General features: G+C 39.6%; 2 protein-coding genes across 3 annotated transcripts; one reads left to right on the top strand and one right to left on the bottom strand.

The window, feature by feature from the left end:
- Positions 1–625: 625 nt before the first annotated feature.
- Positions 626–6314, bottom strand: LOC139381149 (membrane-spanning 4-domains subfamily A member 4A-like). Of its 2 annotated transcripts, none has more exons than XM_071124494.1 (7): positions 5874–6314; positions 4235–4357; positions 3873–3983; positions 3619–3675; positions 2108–2284; positions 1754–1867; positions 626–1327 (listed from the first exon to the last, which is right to left on the bottom strand). In XM_071124494.1, exons 2-7 carry the CDS (start codon positions 4355–4357, stop codon positions 1289–1291), a joined length of 621 nt encoding a protein of 206 aa, XP_070980595.1. In that variant the 5' UTR covers positions 5874–6314; the 3' UTR covers positions 626–1288. The 2 variants fall into 2 exon arrangements, with proteins under 2 accessions (XP_070980595.1, XP_070980594.1); XM_071124493.1 differs by lacking the exon at positions 5874–6314 and adding an exon at positions 5197–5490.
- Positions 6315–6326: 12 nt separating this feature from the next.
- On the top strand, positions 6327–24383 carry LOC139381145 (chitin synthase chs-2-like). The gene is made up of 19 exons (XM_071124490.1): positions 6327–6401; positions 9666–9801; positions 13098–13283; positions 13397–14478; positions 14708–14809; positions 15189–15353; positions 15524–15671; positions 15851–15916; positions 16018–16252; positions 16571–16771; positions 17022–17306; positions 20277–20456; positions 20833–21349; positions 21467–21615; positions 22046–22389; positions 22854–22964; positions 23052–23269; positions 23425–23491; positions 23693–24383. Exons 2-19 carry the CDS (start codon positions 9772–9774, stop codon positions 23762–23764), a joined length of 4158 nt encoding a protein of 1385 aa, XP_070980591.1. The 5' UTR covers positions 6327–6401; positions 9666–9771; the 3' UTR covers positions 23765–24383.
- Positions 24384–24507: the final 124 nt, after the last annotated feature.

Here is a 24507-nt window from a genome sequence, read left to right as displayed (position 1 = left end):
TCAGGATGGATCTCTTCTCTCTGCTGCAGCTACTACTTATTTGCAAATGGAGGAACGAAAGCAGACTTTATTAAGGAGCCAACTGGACACATCATCTAAGTCAGACTGCTCTGTTGCAGAGCAGTCTGCAACATAATCCATATGTTAATTATTTCAATCGTGGCCACGGTTATTTGTTAAGAATAAAACACTTTTGGTAATATAGTCTGCTATCAGCCATTTGATGAAAAGGAAATGCTTTCAGATGTTCTCTCTCACTAAAACAATTTGGGAAAGCACTTTTTGGCATTAGTCTATTGTGCCATGTCGTTTGATGAAGTGAAGACGACTCAGATTTGTATGATATATTAATAGATAGATAAATGAACCATGAATCATTAAGGTGGATTTCTCTTAAACTCTAATTCAAGTGGTCTTATACTGTACAAGTGAACGTCTTTGTAAATCGCATATCTAAAGTAGGCAATGAGGCATTATACATTGTGTGTAGAGTGACGTGACCTCCTTTGTAGAAACCTAAAAGCTGTGATAGAGAGTTCTCTGGCTCTTGTTTTTGGCATAAGAGAAAGACAATGTGTAACGGCATTCAGAGGTGGAAGAAGGATCAGACCGAAGCGCAGCGTGGTAAGTGTTCATGATGATTTATTCAAACGAACTGAAATACAAAACAATAAACGATGTGACCAAAACGGAAACAGTACCGTGTGGCCCAAACACTCACAAACCAAAAGTGAAACCCAGGCTACCTAAGTATGATTCTCAATCAGGGACAACGATTGACAGCTGCCTCTGATTGAGAACCATACTAGGCCGAACTCAAAACCCCAACATAGAAAAACACACATAGACTGCCCACCCAACTCATGCCCTGACCAACTAAAGCAAAGACAAAACAAAGGAACTAAGGTCAGAACGTGACACAAGGATATTATATCAAGATGATCAAAACAAATGTCTAGTGGACATTTGTATGCACTTAACTGAGTGCTTTACTCATACTTGAGCAAAAAGGGATTTTTCAATAATGAGTAAACAAGCTGACAGTGTTCTATGAAATGACAATGCTGTGAGTGGCATATAATGATCATGTTAATTGTTTATTGTATTACATGGATGTGTTATTTTATTACATTTATTTCAAAGTAAAGTGTATACAAAGACAATTTCTATATGCGGATTTAATTAAATGTTCTACACATTGAATACATTTATTTTATATCAATAAATGCAAGTTTTCTATCCATCCATCATGGCAGAGACAGTCATAAAAGGCTTGCTTTTTCTTCATTCAGTCTGCTGATGGTAGATTGTTCATTACCACAATTGCCTGTAAAGAAGAAAAAGGACAGAGTTTATCTTAGGCATTCACCTTGCAAGAGAAAGACAAAAAAACATTATGTACACTCTATACAGTACAAACAGACCATAGGATGTTGGTGGCACCTTAATTGGGGAGGACAGGCTTGGGATAATGGCTGGAGCGGTTGAGTTGAATAGTATCAAACACATGGTTTCTGTGTTTGATGCCATTCCAATTGCTCTGTTCCAGCCATTATTGTGAGTCGTCCTCCTCTCACCAGCCTCCACTGAAACATACACTGTAATAACATAATTTACAGATAAGATTATGTCAGATTCTTTAGGGCACTTAAAAATCTAAATGCATTTGATTAATTGCACTGGCATACTTACCACAGTCTACAAGCCCCAGGCTAGGAAAAATATAAGGTTTGTCACTGCCACAGTACTTTACCTGTGTATTACTGGACCGCAAGGCAGCCCTGGCAAATGCTGTCATCATTATTAGGAACACCATTCCCACTAAGCTCTGATACATGAATACAGCCTCAAGGCTGAGCAACTGGCCCTGTCAGGAGAGAGAGCAAGATTAAGGGTCTCTTTATTTAGAAAGAATGAGAAAGTTTACGGTTTAAAGCTGTGTTATAAGATGCTTATCCTTTCTTTATTCCATTTACTGGATGCGATTTTAAAGAGATTGTCACAAACCAAATACCCAAGAGAAGAGTGCAAATAATACTTTTTCAAGATAGCAGTGATCCAGTTTCACAACAACAACAGCAACAAAAACAACAACAACAACATTTACCGTATGATGTTTACGCCAGGGGACATCAACTCTGGTAGAGTTTGTGATGTCATCATAGTAGGAATAATAATAGCGGTAATGGTAATACTGCATGTTCAGGATGCCTTTAAGGAATTCAAAGAAAGCCACTGTGACCCCCAATATAGAGATGATACTAAGGGCCAGGCTTGCTGTCACCTGGAGGGTGAGAACAAAGAAAATTGTGAAAAAACAGCAAGCACTTTGTGACAAAGCCTCTTTCAAGGCACGCATCGGAGTAGGATTCTATTGCATTGACAAGCCATACTCTACACAGACCTGCGTGGCATAATTGATCAGAGCTGCAGTAGGCCTATATGCAAATAGACCATTGCATGGAGCATGGAGGAGGAGGTGTGATAGTGTGGGGGTGCTTTGCTGGTGACACTGTCAGTGATTTATTTAGAAATCAAGGCTCACTTAACCAGCATGGCTACCACAGCATTCTGCAACGATACGATATCCTATCTGGGACTATCATTTGTTTTTCAGCAGGCCAATGACCCAACACACCTCCAGGCTGTGTAAGGGCTATTCGACCAAGAAGGAGAGTGATGGAGTGCTGCATCATATGACCGGGCCTCCACAATCAACAGATGGTTTGGGATTAGTTGGACCGCAAACACCATAAGAAAGATGCCCAGGGTCCCTGCTCACCTGCGTGAATGTGCCTTAGGCATGCTGCAAGGAGGCATGAGGACTGCAGATGTGGCCAGGGCAATAAATTGCAATGTCCTCGCAGTGGCAGACCACGTGTAACAACACCTGTACAGGATTGGTACATCCGAACATCACACCTGCGGGACAGGTACTGCTCGAGTTACACCAGGAATGCACAATCCCTCCATCAGTGCTCAGACTGTCCGCAATAGGCTGAGAGAGGCTGGACTGAGGGCTTGTAGGCCTGTTGTAAGGCAGGTCCTCACCAGACATCACCGGCAACAACGTCGCCTATGGGCACAAACCCACCGTCACTGGACCAGACAGGACTGGCAAAAAGTGCTCTTCACTGACGAGTCGCGGTTTTGTCTCACCAGGTATGATGGTCGGATTCGCATTTATCATCGAAGGAATGAGCGTTACACCGAGGCCTGTGCTCTGGAGCGGGATTGATTTGGAAGTGGAGGGTCCGTCATGGTCTGGGGCGGTGTGTCACAGCATCATCGGACTTTCTTATATCTCCTAGATATAGGACAGATACTTCAAAGCCTTATTCCTTATGATTTATTTTTTGACGGTCTTTTTTGCCATTTGTGAATGTATTATTCAATGCGTTTCTCTGGGATTTGGTACTAAAGTCCAAATTCAATATTTTATAAAATCATTATTTTATTTGTATATATATACCTAAAGGGGTCATAAAATTCAAACCAAACGTCTTATACTCAAGAGAATTACATTTCCTGCAGGAAAGTTATCCTGGAACAGGGTGATCAAATTAAGATCTTACATCTGTAATGCCTTTACACTGAATTCCAATTCATGTTACTCACCAATTGTTTTGAAGTATTCTTCTCTGTGAAAACGTATAACAGCCCACAGATGATGAACTGCAAAACAGCGGAGGGAGCGGGTTTATAGATTCAAAAACACAAACTGTCATGGGAAAAAGATATCATTGATTGGAAGATTTGAAAATGCGGGCTTAAGACTCCTTGTTATGTGTTACTGTAAGTTAGATGTTATGGTATGCCATTTGGATTGTCAATATTATAGATTTATATAGACACACGCAAGAAATGCATACAAGGATTCCTAGCCAAAAAGAGGTGAAATTCTCTGCAGAGGACTCCAGTGGATCCATTCTCATGGGAATCGCCAAGAGGAAGAGTGATGAGCCCATGAACAGCATTACAATCTAACCAAACAGACAGAGAAATTATATATTTACACATAAATGATGGGGTATCTGGGCATATAATGTTTTCATTATGAGTAACTGTAGTCTGTTACCGTGCTATTACCACTTTATTTTTGTACTGTAATGTAAAGTGCTACCACTAAGTTAACGGTAAATCCTCAAATTCAAAGTTTACATTTTTGTCTGCAATGATATCTTGGAGTATTTGTTAACAATGAATACATCAGTTCTCTGTTTTCCAGTCTCACCCCAATACTCTTCGGCTCCCCTCTTATGAAGCGGTGCAGGGGTTTACTCCCTCCCACTGTGGCAGAATGTGTCTCTCTTACCCCCCCTACTGGACTGATAGACACCATGTTCACCGACATCATCTGTTGAAGGATACAGACCTGTTAAGATCTGTAATCTTAACAACACAACACTATTAACACAGTAACACAACAACACCACGACAACACTGATAACACCATGACAGAAAAACAGAAGAGTGCCATAAACAGCAAGATCAGCTTTGATTAAAATCATTGAACCCGTGTGGTTTTATTTACAATTTAAACTATGTGGGAACAGTATAAGAACAGTGGCAAAGCAAACCTCAGAGCAGCCCACATTGAAAATACTTTTGTAAAGGGCCAGACCCAATCACAGGGGTCCAGAACTTGGTGAAAGTTCATAAATATGCTATGGCATGCATCACACAAAAACAATCTAGCAACAAATGAACCATTTGGGAAAAAAACACTGAGCTCATATTTTCTACATGTGACAATCATCATAGGCCATAAACTGATAAGCCGGTTGCTATGTGCCTCATCAAACCAGGATAGCCTAACTTTTTATTGTTTTGAAAACACATAAGGCTGAGATTAAGTACTAGGTCTGAATCTATAACTCAAAACTAACTAATGTCATAAATAATGTATTATACTGTATTTGTTTGAAGAGAACTGTATTATTTACCAAATAGTTCACCACCAACAAAAACAACACTAGAATTGCACAGAGCACCACAGAACCTATGACATAATATGGTTGTCATGTTCAAATGGACTTTGACTACTTTTGGTGACATATGTAAAGATAAGGATGTCCGTTGTGTTGATAAGAGAACCTAACCTGTTACAAATGCACAAATCATTTAATTGTAGAATATTTAACAGATAGATACTGTACACGTATAGCATAGAAAGTGGTAAAAATAGTTACAGACCTGGCTTGAAACAGAACAGAACCTTGTCGATGAACAAATATTACACAATGGAGGGAGATATTGACACGAGGGAGACGGGTGGGTGTGGGGGTGGTTGGGCGGGCAGGCGGATGATAGTGCCACAGAAATGTTTTTACAATGAATCTGTCCTGAATCTTTAAAAGGAACTGAACACTTTTGAGAGAGGTAGAAAAAAAACAGAGCAGAGTAGAATGTTGCCAACATGCACTACAGGTTTATTTTCTTTTTTCATGTTGAATGTCCGTCAGTTGAAATTACATAGCGGGTTTTGTTCTGCAACCCCAGCTGTTATCCAACATGAGAGATGAAGAGAGAGAGACCATAGAGAGGAGCAGTGGGGGAGTGGAGAGGCGGTAGGGGGTTAACAGAAAGCAAAGGGGAGTGGGAGAGAGAGAAAGAAAAAGTTTTACACAATGTCTACTTCTATTTGCAGGTGGTTGAGATTGTTACAGTATTTCAGAAGAATGAGGAGAGGGAGGAGAGGGGAGAAGGAGATGGCTCATAAAGGGTGTAAAGGAAAGGCTTGAAGCAATGTCTGTGTGTAACATCCTATACATTCAGAATTCAGAAAATGTTCCATGCAGAGATGCTTTCTGAGCTACTGAACAATGGGAGAGATCAAGACATATAAGGACCAAGATAAAATTATAGCTTACCAAACTTTAGAGACTTGATCAGTTGACTAAATCAAGAGGTCATCGATCTGAACTTTTCAACAAACTTAAACTTTGGGCATTTCCTCATCACTGAAGCCCTCTTATCTGACGGCTCGTAAATACGCTTTTCTAGCAATGTACAACTAACCTCGAATTTCATGATACCACCTCAGCCCCCCACTTCCAGACCCAGCTTCAACCCCTAACCCCCTCTTCCCCAAAACAGCTGTGGAGTAAATAGTTATCTTTGCCCAACCTAGTGTAACATCTCTCTCTCTCCACACACACACACACACACACACACACACACACACACACACACACACACACTCACACACACACACACACACACACACACACACACACACACACACACACACACACACACACACACACACACACACACACACACACACACACACACATAGAAAGTGGTCAAATAGTTAGAGCTGTCTCAGATGTTTGTTCTCTCAGTGCTTCTGTAGGTTTATTGATTATCATTTGACAACGAATAAACAGAAATATCAGGTAACCATGCAACCAACATATCCAATTAAATGTTATTACTTGCCAATCTATTGCATTGAAAACAATTGAGTATGAGTTAGGGTTGGGTTTGCTTGCTTGTTATGATAGTCAGTGTAATAGTGTGTCATATCAAAGTTCAAGTTGAATGGATAGCTGGGATTTACTGTAATAGTATCAGCTAAACCTGGCACATCGGCCAAGGGGTCATATTGCCCTCTCAGATTCGTCTGAGTGAACAATATTTTGGGTTCCATGCTAATGATCTGTGATACCATAGTAAGTTTGTAAAGTGCGTCCCTGTATTTGTAATTCAGTTGAAAATCATAAAAACCTTTAAAAAATATATATCTAAAGAGTCTAACTTGGATGAATAAATGTGAAATAAATGACATAAAAACTATTTATTAAAAAAAAGGAATGACTATAACTAACTATATTAACTATCCCTGAGGTTGAATGCTTAACCTTGGCCAGTCAAGAATATAATAAAATCTGGGTATAATGGATAAAGTCAATTCAGACATTTTGATTGCTCTAATAACTTAAATTGTTTTGTTAAATCAAAAAGGTCTTCACTTTCTTATGTCCTACATCCTTGGCAGGATTTTTTTATTTTTTATAATTGATTACTGTACACATTAACAAGGAAATAACCCCTCTGAACTCTCTAGGATATCAAACATAATCTCAAAACTTTGTTGCTATGTAACTCATCTTGGTAAACAAATTGCCCCACTGAAGACATGTAAATCTTTGTCTTTAATTTTGTACATACAACATGTAAATCAACCTTTCACATGTACACTGTCATAAAGGCAAACAAAAAGACACCTCATAATGCCACATTTCTTGTTTCATTCATTTCCGTGGGCGATAATAAAGATGTTAAAGTGTCTTTACTTATGATCCTTGTACCTCTTTATGGCTAATGAGCAGTAAACGAGGGAGGGGCGAGGCGTTGCAGACAGTGGTAGTTGATTAAAGTAAATGTAGGCATATCAATACCTTAGTACCTCAGTAAATGGACTGCTACTAAGGACTACTAAGCTCTACCACTAAGGACGGTGAAACATGGAGGAGCTCAAATTCAGAGGGCGGAAAAGGGAAGGGAGGCACAGGTACGTTTTAGTCATCTAAAATAAATAAATTCAGATGGAATGTGGGAATAATTTCAGGAAAAACTGTTAGGATTCACAGGGCCTGATCCTGAAAATAATTCGCTTTGTAGAAAAAAATGAAATTATTCCATAAATTGAAAATATTCTACCTATACTGAAATCATACTAAATAGAGGTAATACGACATATCACGATACAACTATACCATGTCCAATGACAGATATAATTGACCATTATTTGGACGGTAAATGAGCATTTTGTTTTGAAGATATACACTGAGTGCGCAAAACATTAGGAACATGACACAGACTGACCAGGTGAATCCAGGTGAATGTCTTATTGATGTCATTTGTTAAATCAAATCAAACTTTATTTGCCACATGCGCCGCATACAACAAGTGCAGACTTTACCGTGAAATGCTTACTTACAAGCCCTTAACCAAGTGTCCAGTTCAAGAACAAGAAAATATTTACCAAGTAGGCTAAAATAAAAAGTAATAATAAAAAGTAACACAATAACAATAAGAATAACGAGGCTATATACAGGGGGCACCGGTACCGAGTCAGTGTGCAGGGCTACAGGCTAGTTGAGGTAATCTGTACATGTAGGTGGGGGCGAAGTGACTATGCATAGGAAACAAGTCCACTTCAATCAGTGTAGATGAAGGGGAGGAGATGGGTTAAAGAAGGATTTTTAAGCCTTGAGACTGTGTGTGTGCCATTCAGAGGGTGAATGGGCAAGACAAAATATTTAATTGCCTTTGAGTGGGGTATGGCAGTAGGTGCCAGGCGAACTGGTTTGAGTGTGTCAAGAACTGCAATGCTGCTGGGTTTTTCACGACCAACAGCTGTGTGTATCAAGAATGGTCTACCAACCAAAGGACATCCAGCCAACTTGACACAACTGTGATAAGCATTGGACTCAACATGCGCCAGCATCCTTGTGGAACATTTTCGACACATTGTAGAGTCCATGTCCCGACGAATTGGGGCTGTTCTGAGGGCAAAAGAGGGTGTAACTCAATGTTAGGAAGGTGTTCCTAATGGTTTGTGCACTCAGTGTACATTACAACCCACTAGTTTTGATTTACATTTGGTTGAGTTGTCAACTCGTGTGAATTCAATTTGAAATCCACAACAAATTTCACCATGTCATTGGATTTAGGTTGCAAGTTGGGTGAAAAACAGACAAATATTTTTCTTACGCTGATTACTTTTTGCAAATCCATGTTCCATGTTAAATCAACCTCATCACATTTAATTGTTGTTTTTGTTGTTGAAATGACGTGGAACCAGTTTTTTAAGGAAGCAAGGTTTAATTCATTCCCAAAGGCTTCTTATGACATTTTGTTCTGATAAGCATATCAATAGGAATGAAAAAACAAAGAGATCTGACAATGTATTATGCATTACTACATTATGCTTACAATAAATCTTTTGAGACTCATTCAAACAAGCATGACAGATGATTTGCAATACATTCATGTTTTAGGGTGAATAATAGCCTACAAATATAGGTGTAAGGCTTATGATCAGGTCTATGTTATAGGTGGCCAGGTTGAGAACCACTGAGCTACATCATAATCAACAGTCTATTCAGATTAATTATTTGACACAAGATTATCAACATCTGGTTCCCTCTTCAAATCAGTTTCTTTCAGTAAGCCTGGTAGAGATGACACTTAGCCCATAAAGCTTGTATAAGCAATAGTTTACTTAAGGTTAATATAATGGATAATGATCTTATCTTAATTAGGGTGATTCAACTTGTAGGGATGGTCACAATTGGGTTGGGTGTGTTTGGATGTTTCAAAGCAAAAGCTCATTAGATATATGTAGACTGAGGTATGCAGTTGTCAGTATCTACTGTACCCCATCAACAGTCCCATTTCCAATGATTCAATAGTGCCTAATATATTGTCATCTTTGCCTGCCACACACTTGAAAATGGATGTTGTTTAATGCCACTTGTGACTCACTTGTGCCACTGGATTTCCTTTAATATGACATATCTTCAAGTTAGATATTAAAGTGACAGTTTATAAAGGGTTTATAAAGACTTCCAGTTCACGTTTTAAGGATGGTTTATGAACCAGTGAAAACAGTTTTAACTAAATGTTTGGAATTGTTTTCGATACTGTCACAGGGACACCTGGGATCCATTCCAGTTGAATCCCATTGGTGCTGAGAAAGAGGAGAAGAGAAGATGCTTTGAGTTGTTCCAGCACCTGGTGGCAGGGTTCGTGGGGATAATGGTCCTGTCCAGTGCTGTCATCAGCAAGGTGGGCCACAATTAGGGACCAGCACCCTGAACCTGGCAACTACTGGATCAACACATTCAAGCATAATACCTCCTGTGATGTCATCTTATAATCATATTTTAAAGGAATAGTTCACCCAAATTACAAAATAACACATTGGTTTCCTTATCCTGTAATCTGTCTATGGATAAGGTATGGCAGCCATACATGATTTGGCTTAGTTTCCCTGGCACTGTTTCCATATGCTAACGTTTTAGCATTTGCGGCAGAAATCCCATTTAAGTAATGGGACAGATATTAGCATTTTTTCACACATCACGTCCAAATTCCGGTCCCATGACTTGAATGATTTAATGGGATTTGTGCCACAAATGCTAAAATGTTAGCATGTGGAACAGTGCCAGGGAAATTAAAACAAATCATGGATTGTTGTCAGACATCTACCTTGTCCGTAGAATGCCTACATAGACTGCTTACAGGGTAAGGAAACCAATATGTAATTGTGTCATTTGGGTAAACTATCCCTTTAATGTATATCGAATCCACACCATATCAGATACAATGCCTTCGGGAAAGTATTCAGACCCTTGACTTCTTCCACATTTGGTTACGTTACAGCCATATTCTAAAATGGATAAAATACATTTTTTCTCAGTAATCTACACACAATACCCCATAATGGCAAAGCAAAAACAGTTTTATCTACATTTTTGCAACAAAAAAAGAAAACAAATATTTACAAAAGTATTCAGACCCTTTGCTATGAGACTCAAAATTGAGCTCAGGTGCATCCTGTTTCCATTGATCATCCTTGAGATGTTTTAACTTAATTTGTCAGAGAGGTGACCAAGAACCCAATGGTAACTCGGACAAAGCTCTAGAATTCCTCTGTGGAGATGGGAGAACCTTCCTGAAGGACAACCATCTCTGTAGCACAATCAGGCGTTTATGGTAGAGTGGCCCGACAGAAGCCACTCCTCAGCAAAAGGCACATGACAGCCTTATTGGAGTTTGCCAAAAGGCACCTAAAGGCTCTCAGACCATGAGAAACAAGATTATTTGGTCTGATGAAAACACGATTGAACTCTTTGGCCTGAATGTCAAGCGCCACATCAGGAGGAAACTTGGCACCATCCCTACGCTGAAGCATGGTGGTGGCAGCGTCATGCTGTGGGGATGTTTTTCAGCAGCAGGGATTGGGAGACCAGTCATGATCGAGGGAAAGATGAACGGAGCAAAGTACAGCGAGATCCTTGATGAAAACCTGCTCCAGTGCACTCAGGAACTCAGACTGGGGCGAAGATTCACCTTCCAACAGGACAACGACCCTAAGCATACAGCTAAGACAATGTAGGAGTGGCTTCGGTACAAGTCTTTGTACTGAATGTCCTTGAGTGGCCCATCCAGAGCCTGGACTAGAACTTGATCGATCTCTGGAGAGACCTGAAAATAGCTGTGCAGCAACATTCTTCATCCAACCTAACAGAGCTTGAGAGGATCTGCAGAGAAGAATGGGAGAAACTCCCCAAATACAGGTGTGCCAAGCCTGTAGCGCCATACCCAAGAAGTCTTGATGCTGTAATCACTGCCATAGGTGCTTCAATAAAGTACTGAGCAAAGGGTCTGAATACTTATGTAAATGTGATTTTATTTGTTTATTTTTTTTATAAATTAGCAAACATTTCTTAAAACCTGTTTTTGCTTTGTCATTATGAGGTATTGTGTGTAGATTGATGAGGGGAAACAACTATTTAATCAATTTTAGAATAAGGCTGCAATGTAACAAAATGTGGAAAAAGTCTGTTATTGGTATGTTGACATGGCAGTTTTTGCATCCTTTTTGGTTTCTCTGACCTGGTGGGAAAACCCAGTGCAGGCGAGCAACAACATGCAAGAAATGCTGACTGAGTTGGACACCTTCAGAGACTTTGTGTTTGTGATATCCAGCCTCTTAAGGATAGTAGTCATTGCTGCTGTGTACCTCATCTACCACGTGTTGATACAAGAAAACATTGTATGGTCAGATTTTGATTTCACTGCTAAGGCAGATGACGATGAAAAAACAATTGTAAGGCATAGAGAGACACTTGATATTGGTCTTATTGTCTTTTGTCCTCCAAGCCTTTTTTTCTGCTGCATGCCATTGGTTTGGGGTGGTGGCTTGTAAGATCTACTCTATGCGAATGAGCTTCGCCTTCCCTGTCTGCTTCACTGGGCCCACTGTTCCCTTACCCACATCAGCATTGATTAATAATTTACAAGGGTAGTGGTATGGGTTCTATATGAGACAAAACTCATGACTGTCTTTAATGAGAGGGTATATATAAATATGTTATGTCCATATTGTTTTATTTTACCTTTATTTAACTAGGCAAGTCAGTTAAGAACAAATTCTTATTTTCAATGATGGCCTAGGAACAGTGGGTTAACTGCCTGTTCAGGGGCAGAACGACAGATTTGTACCTTGTCAGCTCGTTTCCATGTTTCCATTGACAGAAGTGATACTAATTAAAGCCTCTTGTACGTTTCCCCTTACCGTCTCAGCTGGTATTGCCATCTCCATGGGCACATGTGGAGCAAGAGAATTTATGACATGACTGTACCGTAGACACTTTGTACTCTCCTATCTGTTCTTCTCTCTAACATGTACACTGCAAACATTCTCCTTGTGAAGTCAAAATACTATGAAGGAAATGTTCACACTCACTATGTAGTTTCAGGGTTGAGTAAGTTACTTTCTAAATGTAATCCTTTACAGTTACTAGTTACCTGTCCAAAATTGTTATCAGTAATATAACTTTTGGATTACCCAAACTCAGTAACGTAATCTGATTACATTCATTTACTTTTCGATTACTTTCTCCTTAAGAGGCTTTAGAAGAAGACAAATAGAGCCCATCAAACGCATTTGATGTGTCATCATAGTGGTCTCTGACTTGTGGTCAGACTCACTCAGATGGAACAAACTTAAACTTGAGCCTTGTTTCAGTGCTGAATGTAATGTCATTGAGAAAACAGAAAGGTGTCATAATGTATTTTTGCCTATGTCCTTTCTGAATTTAAAAGTAATCCAAGAAAAAATCATTAATTTTTATTTTCTTTTTTTAAGTATATGTAATCTGATTACAATATTTTTGATAGTAACATAATGGATTCCAGTATTATTATTTTTAAAATCTGATTACATGTAACTGATTACATGTAATCAGCTATTACCCAACCCTGTGTAGATCAGTGTCTAAATTAATTAATTCAGTCACCTTTGATTTTATAATATAAAAAGTCTGATATCAGTTGTGTTTACATCCAATCTGCAGGGCTCTCTGCTCGTTCTATCCACGCTCTCAAGCCCCACATCGACTAGGACTCCCAAGGAAAGACAATACTATGTGCTCATGCTGGTGTGCTCTTTGGTGGTGCCCAACCTGCTCGTGTTCCTCAAGTCACTGTGGAAATGCGCTTTCAAGAACTTTGTTCCGCCAAACATGAGAACTATGGGAATTGTAAGTTGACACTGTGAAATACTACACAATTTGACTCCTTGGTGATCTTTGTAACTCTTAATTGCTCCTTGAATTGCTTGCTGTCAATACAAATCGAAATCTATATCTTTCAGGTGTGTGGCATTGAATGCTTGGTGTCTCTTGGGACCTCCATCCTGGTGCTGGTAGTGATGCCCCAGTTTGATGTACTCACAAACCTGTTCATCTCTGGGGGAGTCTGCATGCTTTCCTCTGTCCTACAGATAGCATTTCGCCTGCAGAGAGAGAACTGGAAGATCATCTTCCCCATTTGTTCTCTTATGCTTGTCCTGACTGGGTACTTTCTCCTTGGGGCAGACTATTACGTTCGAGTATCCTCTTTTGTATCAGGCCAGGAAGATGACTGTTATTGGTATGTTGGCATTGCAGTTTTTGCATCCTTTTTGGTTTCTCTGACCTGGTGGGAAAACCCAGTGCAGGCGAGCAACAACATGCAAGAAATGCTGACTGAGTTGGACACCTTCAGAGACTTTGTGTTTGTGATATCCAGCCTCTTAAGGATAGTAGTCATTGCTGCTGTGTACCTCATCTACCACGTGTTGATACAGGAAAACATTGTATGGTCAGATTTTGATTTCACTGCTAAGGCAGATGACGATGAAAATACAATTACAAGGCATAGAGAGACACTTGATATTGGTCTTATTCTCCTTTTCCTCCAAGCCTTTTTCTCTGCTGCATGCCATTGGTTTGGGGTGGTGGCTTGTAAGATCCACTCTGTGCGAATGAGCTTCGCCTTCCCTGTCTGCTTCACTGGGCCTGCCGTTCTTATCCTCGGCATGATCCTTTTCCTAACGCAATCTGAAGACCTAGCTGGGGCCGACACAACTTCTATCACAGACTTTTGCTCGAGCCTAGTTGAACTAAGCACAAAGAACACTAGCACAGTTGTGATGCTGGAGATCACCAAGAGCATCTGCAGGACTTCTTTGAGCAGCCATTACTGGACCTGGCCTTTCTCCCTACTTGCGCTGGAGGGGATTTGCATGTGGCTCGGGCTCATCACATGCACCTACTACGTGTGGAACTTCAGGGTCCAGAGGATCGAGCGCACAACTGAGCTGTTTGTGCGACGCCTATACGAGTCTGCCTTCATCGACCTGTCTCTGCTTCTGAACACCAAGATGAAGGTTGTACGAACGAGGAACCAGGAGAGGCAAGATTCTGCTATTTAATTGATTAAGTCCATGTGGTCCAATACTTCACATTGCAACAGTGCAAATAGACATATTGTTTAGTTTTACCGACAGTGTACTATAAAACACAGAGACTCAGTGGTATTGTGCTGACATATACTCACTGACATTAACATGATTAGAAACAGTTCTCTCTCCCCATCCATCCAAACAAGTTCTCACACTTTCCCAATGTTTTTCATTTTACAGTAGTGTTGTTGATGACGTGGAAAATTGTGTCATTTACCTCTGTGCAACAATGTGGCATGAGACCTATGATGAGATGTTGAAGATCCTGACATCCATGTTCAGGTAAAGCAGAGGCCTCTTGTATACAACACAAAACAATGGCCCCGTACACACTGAAGTTGTATAACTCATGAAATCTTTTGGCACAAACACATTTGGCACAAACGGTTGTGATACAACAGAGAGTTTTTCTGAACAAAAATAAGTACACAAGAGTTGTTGTGACACTGTAAAATGTTTGTGTAAACATGTTTGTACAGACAAACTCTTTGTTGTATCACAAGATATAATTTGTATCACAAACATTGTGTAAAATGCGTTCCATATCAGTTGTACGGGGCCAAAAGACTTTCAGAAAATAGAACGAATGATAAGGAGGCAATCATAATGTTAAGCAGAAAAATCTGACTTTTTGTGATCATATGTGTCTTGATGGTTTCAGGTTGGACCGGTACAGAGGTGACCCAAAAGAGGAACATAAAGATGTTTTTGACTTTGAATGCCACATATTTGTAGATGACGCATTCATGATAGAAAAGGAGACAGGCAAAAAGTTTGTCAACGAATATGTGACCGATCTCATTCATGTGGTCATAGAGGTATACAGGTAAGTGGATATTTTGTTTCTCTTTGCTCTTTGTTCCATATAACCGAACCAATAGAGTCAATTAATGAGCACAAGCACGCGTAATGACGCATTCACTACAACTGACAATTCGATAAATCCAAAGACTGCAAACTGTATTATAATGAATCTTGAATGTTTGTGTATTTCAGGGTATTCACCAATAAGGAGCCTGATGATGTGTCAATTATTGAGACTCCATATGGTGGGCGATTAATGTTTGTGATGCCAGAGGGAAACATGCTGTATTTTCATCTGAAAGACAAACAGCTGATCCGAAACAAGAAGAGATGGTCACAGGTGGGTGGGATGATTTTCAATATTTAATATTTTCAATATTCCTATGTGTTAACATACTTTAATTAAATTTCTTGAAGAATAAGAATATATGTATATCTTGAAATTGCTTTCTGGTTTTAGAATGGAAACACTTCAGGAAAATCAAATGTTTATAGGTTTGCATCTGACATGTCTTTCAGATCATGTACCTGTACTATCTGCTTGGGTGGAAAGGATACATTGTCAAGAATCCTCAAAAGATAACGGTATATAATACATTTCATGCTAATTTAAATCAGTAGACAGCCATGGTGTCCATGGTTTTCCTAAATTAATGTGTATGATATATTTTGTGGGTCTTGTACAGAGACAGAATAATCCTTGCCGTGCCAGTCTAATATCATTGGATGGGGAGAGTTTCCTGTTGCCACAGCATGACAATGACAGTAAGAGAAAACACATATCTGATGACAATACCTACATCATGGCTCTGGATGGGGATACAGACTTCCACCCCGCAGCTCTGATCTTACTGGTGGATCGACTTCGGAAGTACGGCAATGTGGGTGCTGCATGCGGAAGAATCCATCCAACAGGAATGGGTGAGTAAAGCTTTACCAAATATTTAGGTGGTCCACTCAGACATTGCTATGTCTGGCATATACACTGAGTGTACAAAACATTAGGAACACCTGCTCTTCCATGACACAGACTGACCAGGTGAATCCAGGTGAAAGATATGATCCCTAATTGATGTCACTTGTTAAATCCACTTCAATCACTGTAGATGAAGAGGAAGAGACAGGTAGAAGAAAGATTTTTAAGTCTTGAGACAATTGTGGCATGGATTGTGTATGTGTGTCATTTAGAGGGTGAATGGGCAAGACAAAAGATTTAACGTGCATTGTATTCTATTGTAGGTCCAATGGTGTGGTATCAGAAATTTGAGTACGCTGTTGGTCACTGGCTCCAGAAAACAGCTGAGCACGTTTTTGGTTCAGTCCTCTGCAGTCCTGGATGCTTCAGCTTGTTCAGGGGATCAGCTCTGATGGATGACAATGTGCTCAAGAGATATACCACCACTGCAACTAGAGCCTCTGAGTACGTTCAATATGATCAAGGTGACTACTTTCTTATTCTCTCATCAACAACACTTGATTGTCGATACCAGCCTTTACACAGGTGGTTCATAGAAAGTATTATTATCACAGTTCCTTGAACTATCTCTGTTGGCTTCAGTCGACCAAGGGTGCCGTACATATTTGCAAGCCGATTAAGTGTTCCCTAGAGATAATCATTATGGTGCGCACCTGTCCTAGGACCTGATTCGTACATTGACTTTCATGAATCTTCCCTCTTCCTGCTGGCCAGGTGAGGACCGCTGGCTGTGCACCCTGCTCCTCCAGCAGGGCTGGAGAGTGGAGTACAACGCTGCGTCAGACGCCTACACCAACTCCCCTCAGGAGTTCAAAGAGTTCTATAACCAGAGGCGTCGCTGGGGGCCCTCCACTCTAGCCAACACCCTGGACCTCCTGCACAGCGGCAATGAGACAGTCAAGAGGAACTCTTCTATCTCCAGGCTCTACATCTTCTACCAGATATTCACTGTCAGCTCCTCCATTCTTGGCCCTGCCTCCGTTTCTCTGATGATAGCAGGTGGGCACCAATCTCACATTGTACTTGTTTGGTTATTTCTTGGAAATTAATGTTTATGAATACCGATTATACTGTATGACCTAGAATAACTAGAGCTGTGGTTAAAGCAGATATACCACTTACTCCCTTAAAAACTGGTGCGTCAATCTACATTACATAACAAAAAAATACCCGTCAAAATCTGTCAGCTTAAACTAGAGATATCTGTTTCTTTTGCATTGAATGCGTCTAAATCCACCGCATCCGCCAGTGTCGCACCTCCGCACCTGCAGTTTGACCTACAAACTATTATAACCACTCTATGGAAAGGGACACTCTCACAAACATTTATGAATGTGTTATTCAATGCGTTTCTATGGGCTTTAGTAGTAAAGGCCAAAATCAATATTAAATTATCCATAGTATGACCATTTTAAAACAATCCATATGTCAGCTTAACACCCCCCAACATCTTACACTCTAAACAATTAGTAAAGTAAAGTTAACATTTTAGGGCACAGGGCTAAAGGTATAACCATAAAGTATGTCTACCCATCAGTTAAAGCAGGGGTTTTCAAACTGTGGTCCGCGGAGGTACTGCAGGGGTCTGCGATTTAGTTTTTATGTTAGAAAAAATATTTGGGGGAACTTTTTGTGAATTTTTTTTTTTTAATGAATATCGCTAGCTGCAACAGAATATCTATCACCTTAGATACCATTTTTACGTCTGCGTCCAGCATGAAGGAAGTTAGTTTCGCGAGGAGGTAGTTTCATGAGCCAATGCTAACTAGCATTAGCACAATGAACAGTTAACATGCTAGCTGTTCCTGTCCATCGAACTCTGGGGAAGTAGATAAAATGCTTCATTGACAAAATCTCAAACTATCCCTTTAATATGGAGGAAATTACAGTCATTGGAGTTAATTACTGATATAGAAAATTACATTTTGGGATGGAAAAAAAGTTTCAGTGTTAACTTAGGTGACCAAAAACAAATAGAAAGCATGCAGAAAAGATATTGAACTATACATATTTTTTAAATAATACCATCTTTGAGAACTAACAATCAAACACAGTCAGACAGTTAGGTAGAATAGAAATGTTTTAAAACCGGGCATTCAGGACACATGACCGTTGATTTTGTTATAATGCTTGAGCAGAGGAACACAACATTAGCCATGGCAAAATGCATAGAATTGCAGCTTTAAAACTGCAATATTTTCTCTTAGCTCCATGAAATAATTTGTAGAATTGCAGAAAATGTGCTTAACAAAAGCAAAATGTTTCCTATGCCGCCAAGATACCTTTCTAGCTAATAGACTATGTTAGACTTTACACTTCCTCTTCCAATGAACAGTGGGGAGGTCAAAATAAAATAAACTGTCTCCCAAATCTATTCAGTTTACTTTTTTTTGTTGCTAATTCATGATGGGGGTCACTGGGTCCCATGTTTGCCTGGTCAGGGGTCCCTGGGCAAAACAAGTTTGAAAACCCATGAGTTTGTCACACCCTGACCATAGGGAGCCCTTAGTTCTATATGGTGTTGTAGGTCAGGGCGTGACTAGGGGGTGTTCTAGTCGATTTATTTCTATGTTTGGGATTGAGTATGGTTCCCAATTAGAGGCAGCTGATTATCGTTGTCTCTAATTGGGGATCATACTTAAGGTGTCCCTGTTCCCACCTGCTTTTGTGGGATATTGTTTGTGTTTGTTGCACCAAGGAAGTCACGTTTTGTTGCTTGTTTATTGTTTTGTTGAGAAGTTCTCACTTAATAAAAGGATGTGGAACTCAAATCATGCTGCGCCTTGGTCTGCCCATTATCACGAGCGTGACAGAGTTACAGTATACAGTGCCGTGAAAAGCTTTTGCCCCCTTTCTGATTTTCTCTATTTTTGTTTATGTTTGACACTGAATGTCCACCAAAACCTAATATTAGATAAAGGGTACCTGAGTTTACAAATAACAAAAAAAATGGATATTAATTTTATTTATTTAATTAACAAAGTTATGCAACACCCAAAAGGTTGACTCAAGTTTGCCAAAAAGCAGCTGGAATGATGACCATCAAGACTCTTGGAAGAATGTTCTATGGACAGATGAGTCAAAAGTATAACCTTTTGGACGACATCAGTCCCATTATGCCTGGCAAAAAACAAAAACCCCATTCCACAGTAAGAACCTTATATAAACAGTCAAGCATGGCGGTGGCAGTGTGATGGTTTGGGAATACTTTGCTGCCTCAGGACCTGGATGAGTTGCCTTAGTAGAAGGAACCATGAATTCTGCTCTGTATCAGAACTCTACAGGAGAATGTCAGGTCATCCGTCTGTGAGTTGAAGCTGAAGCGCAGCTGGAAGACAATGCAGCAGCAAGACAATGATCCAAAACACACAATCAAGTTTACATGAAAATGGCTAAAAAGCAACACATTTGAAGTTTTGGAATGGCCTAGTCAAAGTCCAGACCTAATCCCAGTTGAGATGTTGTGGCAGGACTTGAAACGAGCAGTTCATGCTTGAAAACCCACAAATGTCGCTGAGTTAAAGCAGTTCTGCATGGTACAAAATGGGAAGGGTGGGACAAATTTACTGATCAACAACCACAGGAAGCGTTTGGTTGGAGTCAACCAGTTATTGAGTGTAACGGTGAAATGACTTTATCACACGGGCATTCGGTGTTGTATAACTTTGTTTATGAAATAAATTAAATACGTATTTCATTGTTGTGTTATTAGTTTACTCAGGTTCCCTTTACATAATAATAGGTTTTGGTTGAAGATCTGATAACATTCCGTATCAAAAATATGCAAAAGCAGAGAAAATAGAAAGGGGGCAAATACTTTTTCACAGCACTATATTACTTTTGCTTTGGTTCAATAAAACCATACAAGTAATGCGGAGAAGATGAGTTCAAATGGTATTGTTCTTATATGCTAGGATATACAGATCTCCATTCCAGGAAGTATTCACCCTTTTTCTGTCTTTCTTTTAGGTGCTTTCCAGTTTGTGTTCCAAATTGAAGGAACCCTGTCCATAATCATAGCAGTCATCCCACCTATTTTCTACATGTTAATTTGCTTTTTGGCAAAACCAAACGCCCAGATCATCATTGCAGCCATTATGAGTGTGTTATATGCCTTTCTGATGTTAGCATCATTCTTCGCCATCATAGGTAAGCTTTGGCAATGACTTTTCACTACATACCACAAGTTGTTTATGCAAAGATAGAGGCTACCGCTTATCTTTTAAAGGGTGGGGGCTGGTGATAAATAAAATGTTATTGCCTGTCCCATCATCATAACTTTTTCTATATTTTACATTGTCGGTTAACCTATCATCAATATGCCACAGGTAGACTTTGTTCTAGTTTCTTTTCACCCAAACATACTGTATGATATTGAGCTGTATTTAGTCTCTCATGACAGCCTAAGTAACTGATTTAGTTCTGGGTTCTGAGATTTAGTGGTAAACTACAGCTTACATCACTATTGTTGATTGGTGCCAAGTCAGACTGTTACGAGTCACATTTAATTTCATTCGTTCCCCAGGTGACATGGCTATGCAGGGCACATTTATCACCCCAACTGGCCTCTTCCTGGTGTCAATGGCTGTCATGTACCTGGTAACTGCCATCCTTCATCCCCAGGAGTTCAGCATGATCATCTATGGTCTGATGTACTTCATCTGTATCCCCAGTGGTTATCTCTTGCTCACAATCTACTCGCTGGTGAACATGCACATTGTCACATGGGGCACCCGAGAGACAAACAAGGAAAAAGAAGAAAAGATGACCCAGAATGTTCTCTGTGATCGCAACTGCAAACTCTGCTGTTGGGATATGAAACTACAAGTTACTCAAGAGACCGATAACTTGCTACTCCAGCAACTCCAGCAGGCAGTCAATCCAAACACGCAAGTCACCGAACAGGTGGTGAAAGAACAACAGGCCAACACTAAGAAAGAGATAGATAATGCACCGAATGAAGAAAACAACAAGGGAATACTTTCAAAGTCTTCAGACAGCAAATTGGCCAAGAAAGACAGCGACTCAAAATCTGATACAAGGCATGCACAAAATATTTCACAAAGGCCCAAAGGATCTTGCTCATTATACTGTTTAATGCACAATTTTATCAAATGAAGTGCTATATCTGTTGTAACTTTTCATAATCTTGTTCACAGCAGTGATGACAGTGTTGACAGCATTCCTAAAAAGGAGAGTGCTTATTCCAGCATTGAAGATGACAATGAAGATGATGATAATATGCTTTATGATGGTTCGCTTTATAGTGGCTTCACCGAGGAAGAAAGAGAAATACTACCTCAAAGTGGTAGGTGTTTCAGTACATGAAAGTCTAATCTTTACCATCAATTTGCTAACCTGCTTCTTGCTAACCCTTTTGAATTGAAAGCACGTAATCTTACAGTACAGAAATGACTAGGCATTTATTGAAACGTTACATGGTAAAATTGTAGTTACATCATAATAACCAATGAATTAAAAACATTTAATTAAATCAAGTACCTCAAGCCACCATCTGATATCAAAGTACCCACTGATTTCCTACATACAATACCAGGTAAATAACAATAGAAACATCCTGTGAAATAATGCGCAACCTGTAGACATGATTATTGATAAAGGATCACATCAATTAAAGAGTATAGCTGTAACCTCTAACATACAAAAAGTCAGTATGTAACTGCAAGTTGAATTATACTCAACAGCATCCTTATCTCTACACAACTTTCTTTCAATAGATTGGGTTCAGCCTGTCAAGGAAGAGTTCCTGAAGAAATTGACCTACGCCAACATGAAAAGGAACCTTCAGGAGCAGATCCGCTACACCCTGAGGAACAAGAACCAGGAAGATGTGTGTGAAGAGCTGGTGATGATGCTAACCGACACGGTGAACGGAGAGCTGAAGGACAAGGTGGGACCAGAGGACGTGCTGAGCGACAGCCAGCTAGAAGAGCTGCAGTACGCCCTTAACGAGGCCGCCAGGAGGATCCTAAAAACCAACCGCATGGAGAGGCTGGAGAGGAGGGTGAAAAGAGCCATAGAGAAGACCCTCATTGCCCCACAGGTGGAGAAACTGACTGAGGTATTTGCTTGAGTGCCACATACCATTCATATTGTATTTATATGTTATATTGTATCGCCTGGTGTATTATCAATGCAGCTCCAGGCATTGTTTTCTCTACATATTTGGCCTGGGATGGACTTCAGCAACAAGTAGATTCAGTACTCTATAACCACCCTTCAAATTATAATCTGAATCAGGGGCGGCTGAAATGACAGTTGGGCTGGTCCATTTTTAGCCCAGTGTGCCTGTCTAACCTGGGTTTTCAGTGCAAAATTATAAATATCTGGCTAATAATGGGGCCCTCAAGGAAAATAATCGGCAGGGTGTTATAAATGCCAGGGCTAATTTCTGGTCCGTGTCCGCCCCTGACCTGAAAAAGAGACAGTGCTGCACAACAACGTGTTTGTCCTCATCTAGGTAGGGATTATGAATATTACAAATGGGCAAATATAGCTACCATGTTTCCCTATGTATTTTGGCAGGAAGAACATGACTTTTGGAAGAAACTGCTTGAGAGATACCTTGCACCAATTGTTGATGATAAAGCACATAAAGAGGAAGTGACAAGGGAACTGAAGTCACTACGGAACAAGGTGGGCTTTTATATTAATTTCTTCTAAATCCATCTATTTGTTTACTCACATGGCTTGTAGAATGATGATATTTTTGCTGTTTTACAGGCAGTGTTTCTGTATTTCATCGTCAACGTTTTGTGGATTGTGGCCACCTTCTTTTTACAAGCCATTGGAAATGATGTGATTAGTATCAAGATTGAAAAAATCTGGCCAAATGGCACATCATCTGGAGAATACCTGAAGGTGGAGCCTCTCAGTCTGATGTTCCTCTTGTCATTTGCTGTGCTTCTAGTGGTGCAGTTCCTGGCTATGCTTTACCACAGGTGGGCAAACATTTCTCAAACACAATATGATACATGATATATCAACATAACACCACCTTCCAAACATGCATAAGACAGACATTTCCAAATAAAAGACAAAGACTAATAGAATACGATTACAACCTCAAACTAAACTGTGCGGTTTCTCCTTTCAGAGTATATACTCTTATCCATGTAGTGTCGTATAGAAGCACAGAAAAAGACTACATTCCCAGAGATGAGGTGAGTGACCTGTTAATCCAAATAGGAATAAAGTGTACTTGATCATTATGCACTTTAGTAGACAATGAATCCTTTGCGTAATTATGGTGCAAATATATCTAATGGAAATAATTTATTAACCTAGACTTTGTATGAACAAATATTGTGCAGACCTAAAATGCTTGTTGTTGATCATTTTAATTATCTCCATTGTTTGTGCAGGAGGACGAGGAGGGGCTAATTCTTGAGAACCAGATAGCCAACGGCCTTGTGATCACCAGTGATGACTTGTGAAGCAGGCTTTTTTGGGGGTGACTTAAAAAAAAATGTTTTTACCAAGTGTTCCATCAATAAAAAGGGTGACTTTGTGAAGTGTATTGCACCTTTATGCGTAAACATAATTCAGATATACCTAGCAGGGAAAGCTTATGATACTGCAGCAGTGAAATAAGAAATGGTTTACTCAGATTAAAGTGGTTGTCCAATGCCTCAGTAAAAAAGAAACTATCTATTGAATAACAAAATGAGTGATAAGATGTGTATTGAAAATAATTGTAATTCAGACAGATTGGAATTACTAACTGGGAAACAAGACAGTATTACGATCAGACAATAAATAAAATAATTAAAAACACATACATACTTCTTTCTACTAATACACTAACCTCCATTTTTGAAGGGAAAATGACCATTTCTAAATGTATTGCACTGAACCTATCCAACTGAAGAAAAGCCTGACCATAAAAGGCCGTTTCTTGATAAAATAATAAAATAAAAAAGTGGGTTTTGCAATTTTCAACAGACAATGTAACATTTTAGGTAATTTTACTAGTATTTATACTGCTATGTTTATGATGTAAATGTGTGACTGCTTATGCTAAACGCAAATAAACAAATTAATATTTTTAACAGATTACGAGTCATAACATTCAATGGCCACTGCATGCATCTATCTATAAGGAGATATGTCTAGCTACTTCACCTCAAGTATCATTACTAAAATTAACAAGACATTTAAAATAAAAAGCATGATGAGA

Source organism: Oncorhynchus clarkii, chromosome 23, assembly GCF_045791955.1.
Source record: "Oncorhynchus clarkii lewisi isolate Uvic-CL-2024 chromosome 23, UVic_Ocla_1.0, whole genome shotgun sequence".
Taxonomy (NCBI): domain Eukaryota; kingdom Metazoa; phylum Chordata; class Actinopteri; order Salmoniformes; family Salmonidae; genus Oncorhynchus; species Oncorhynchus clarkii.
The sequence above is the reverse complement of the archived record's forward strand: the minus strand, read 5'-3'. Positions and strand labels throughout refer to the sequence as shown.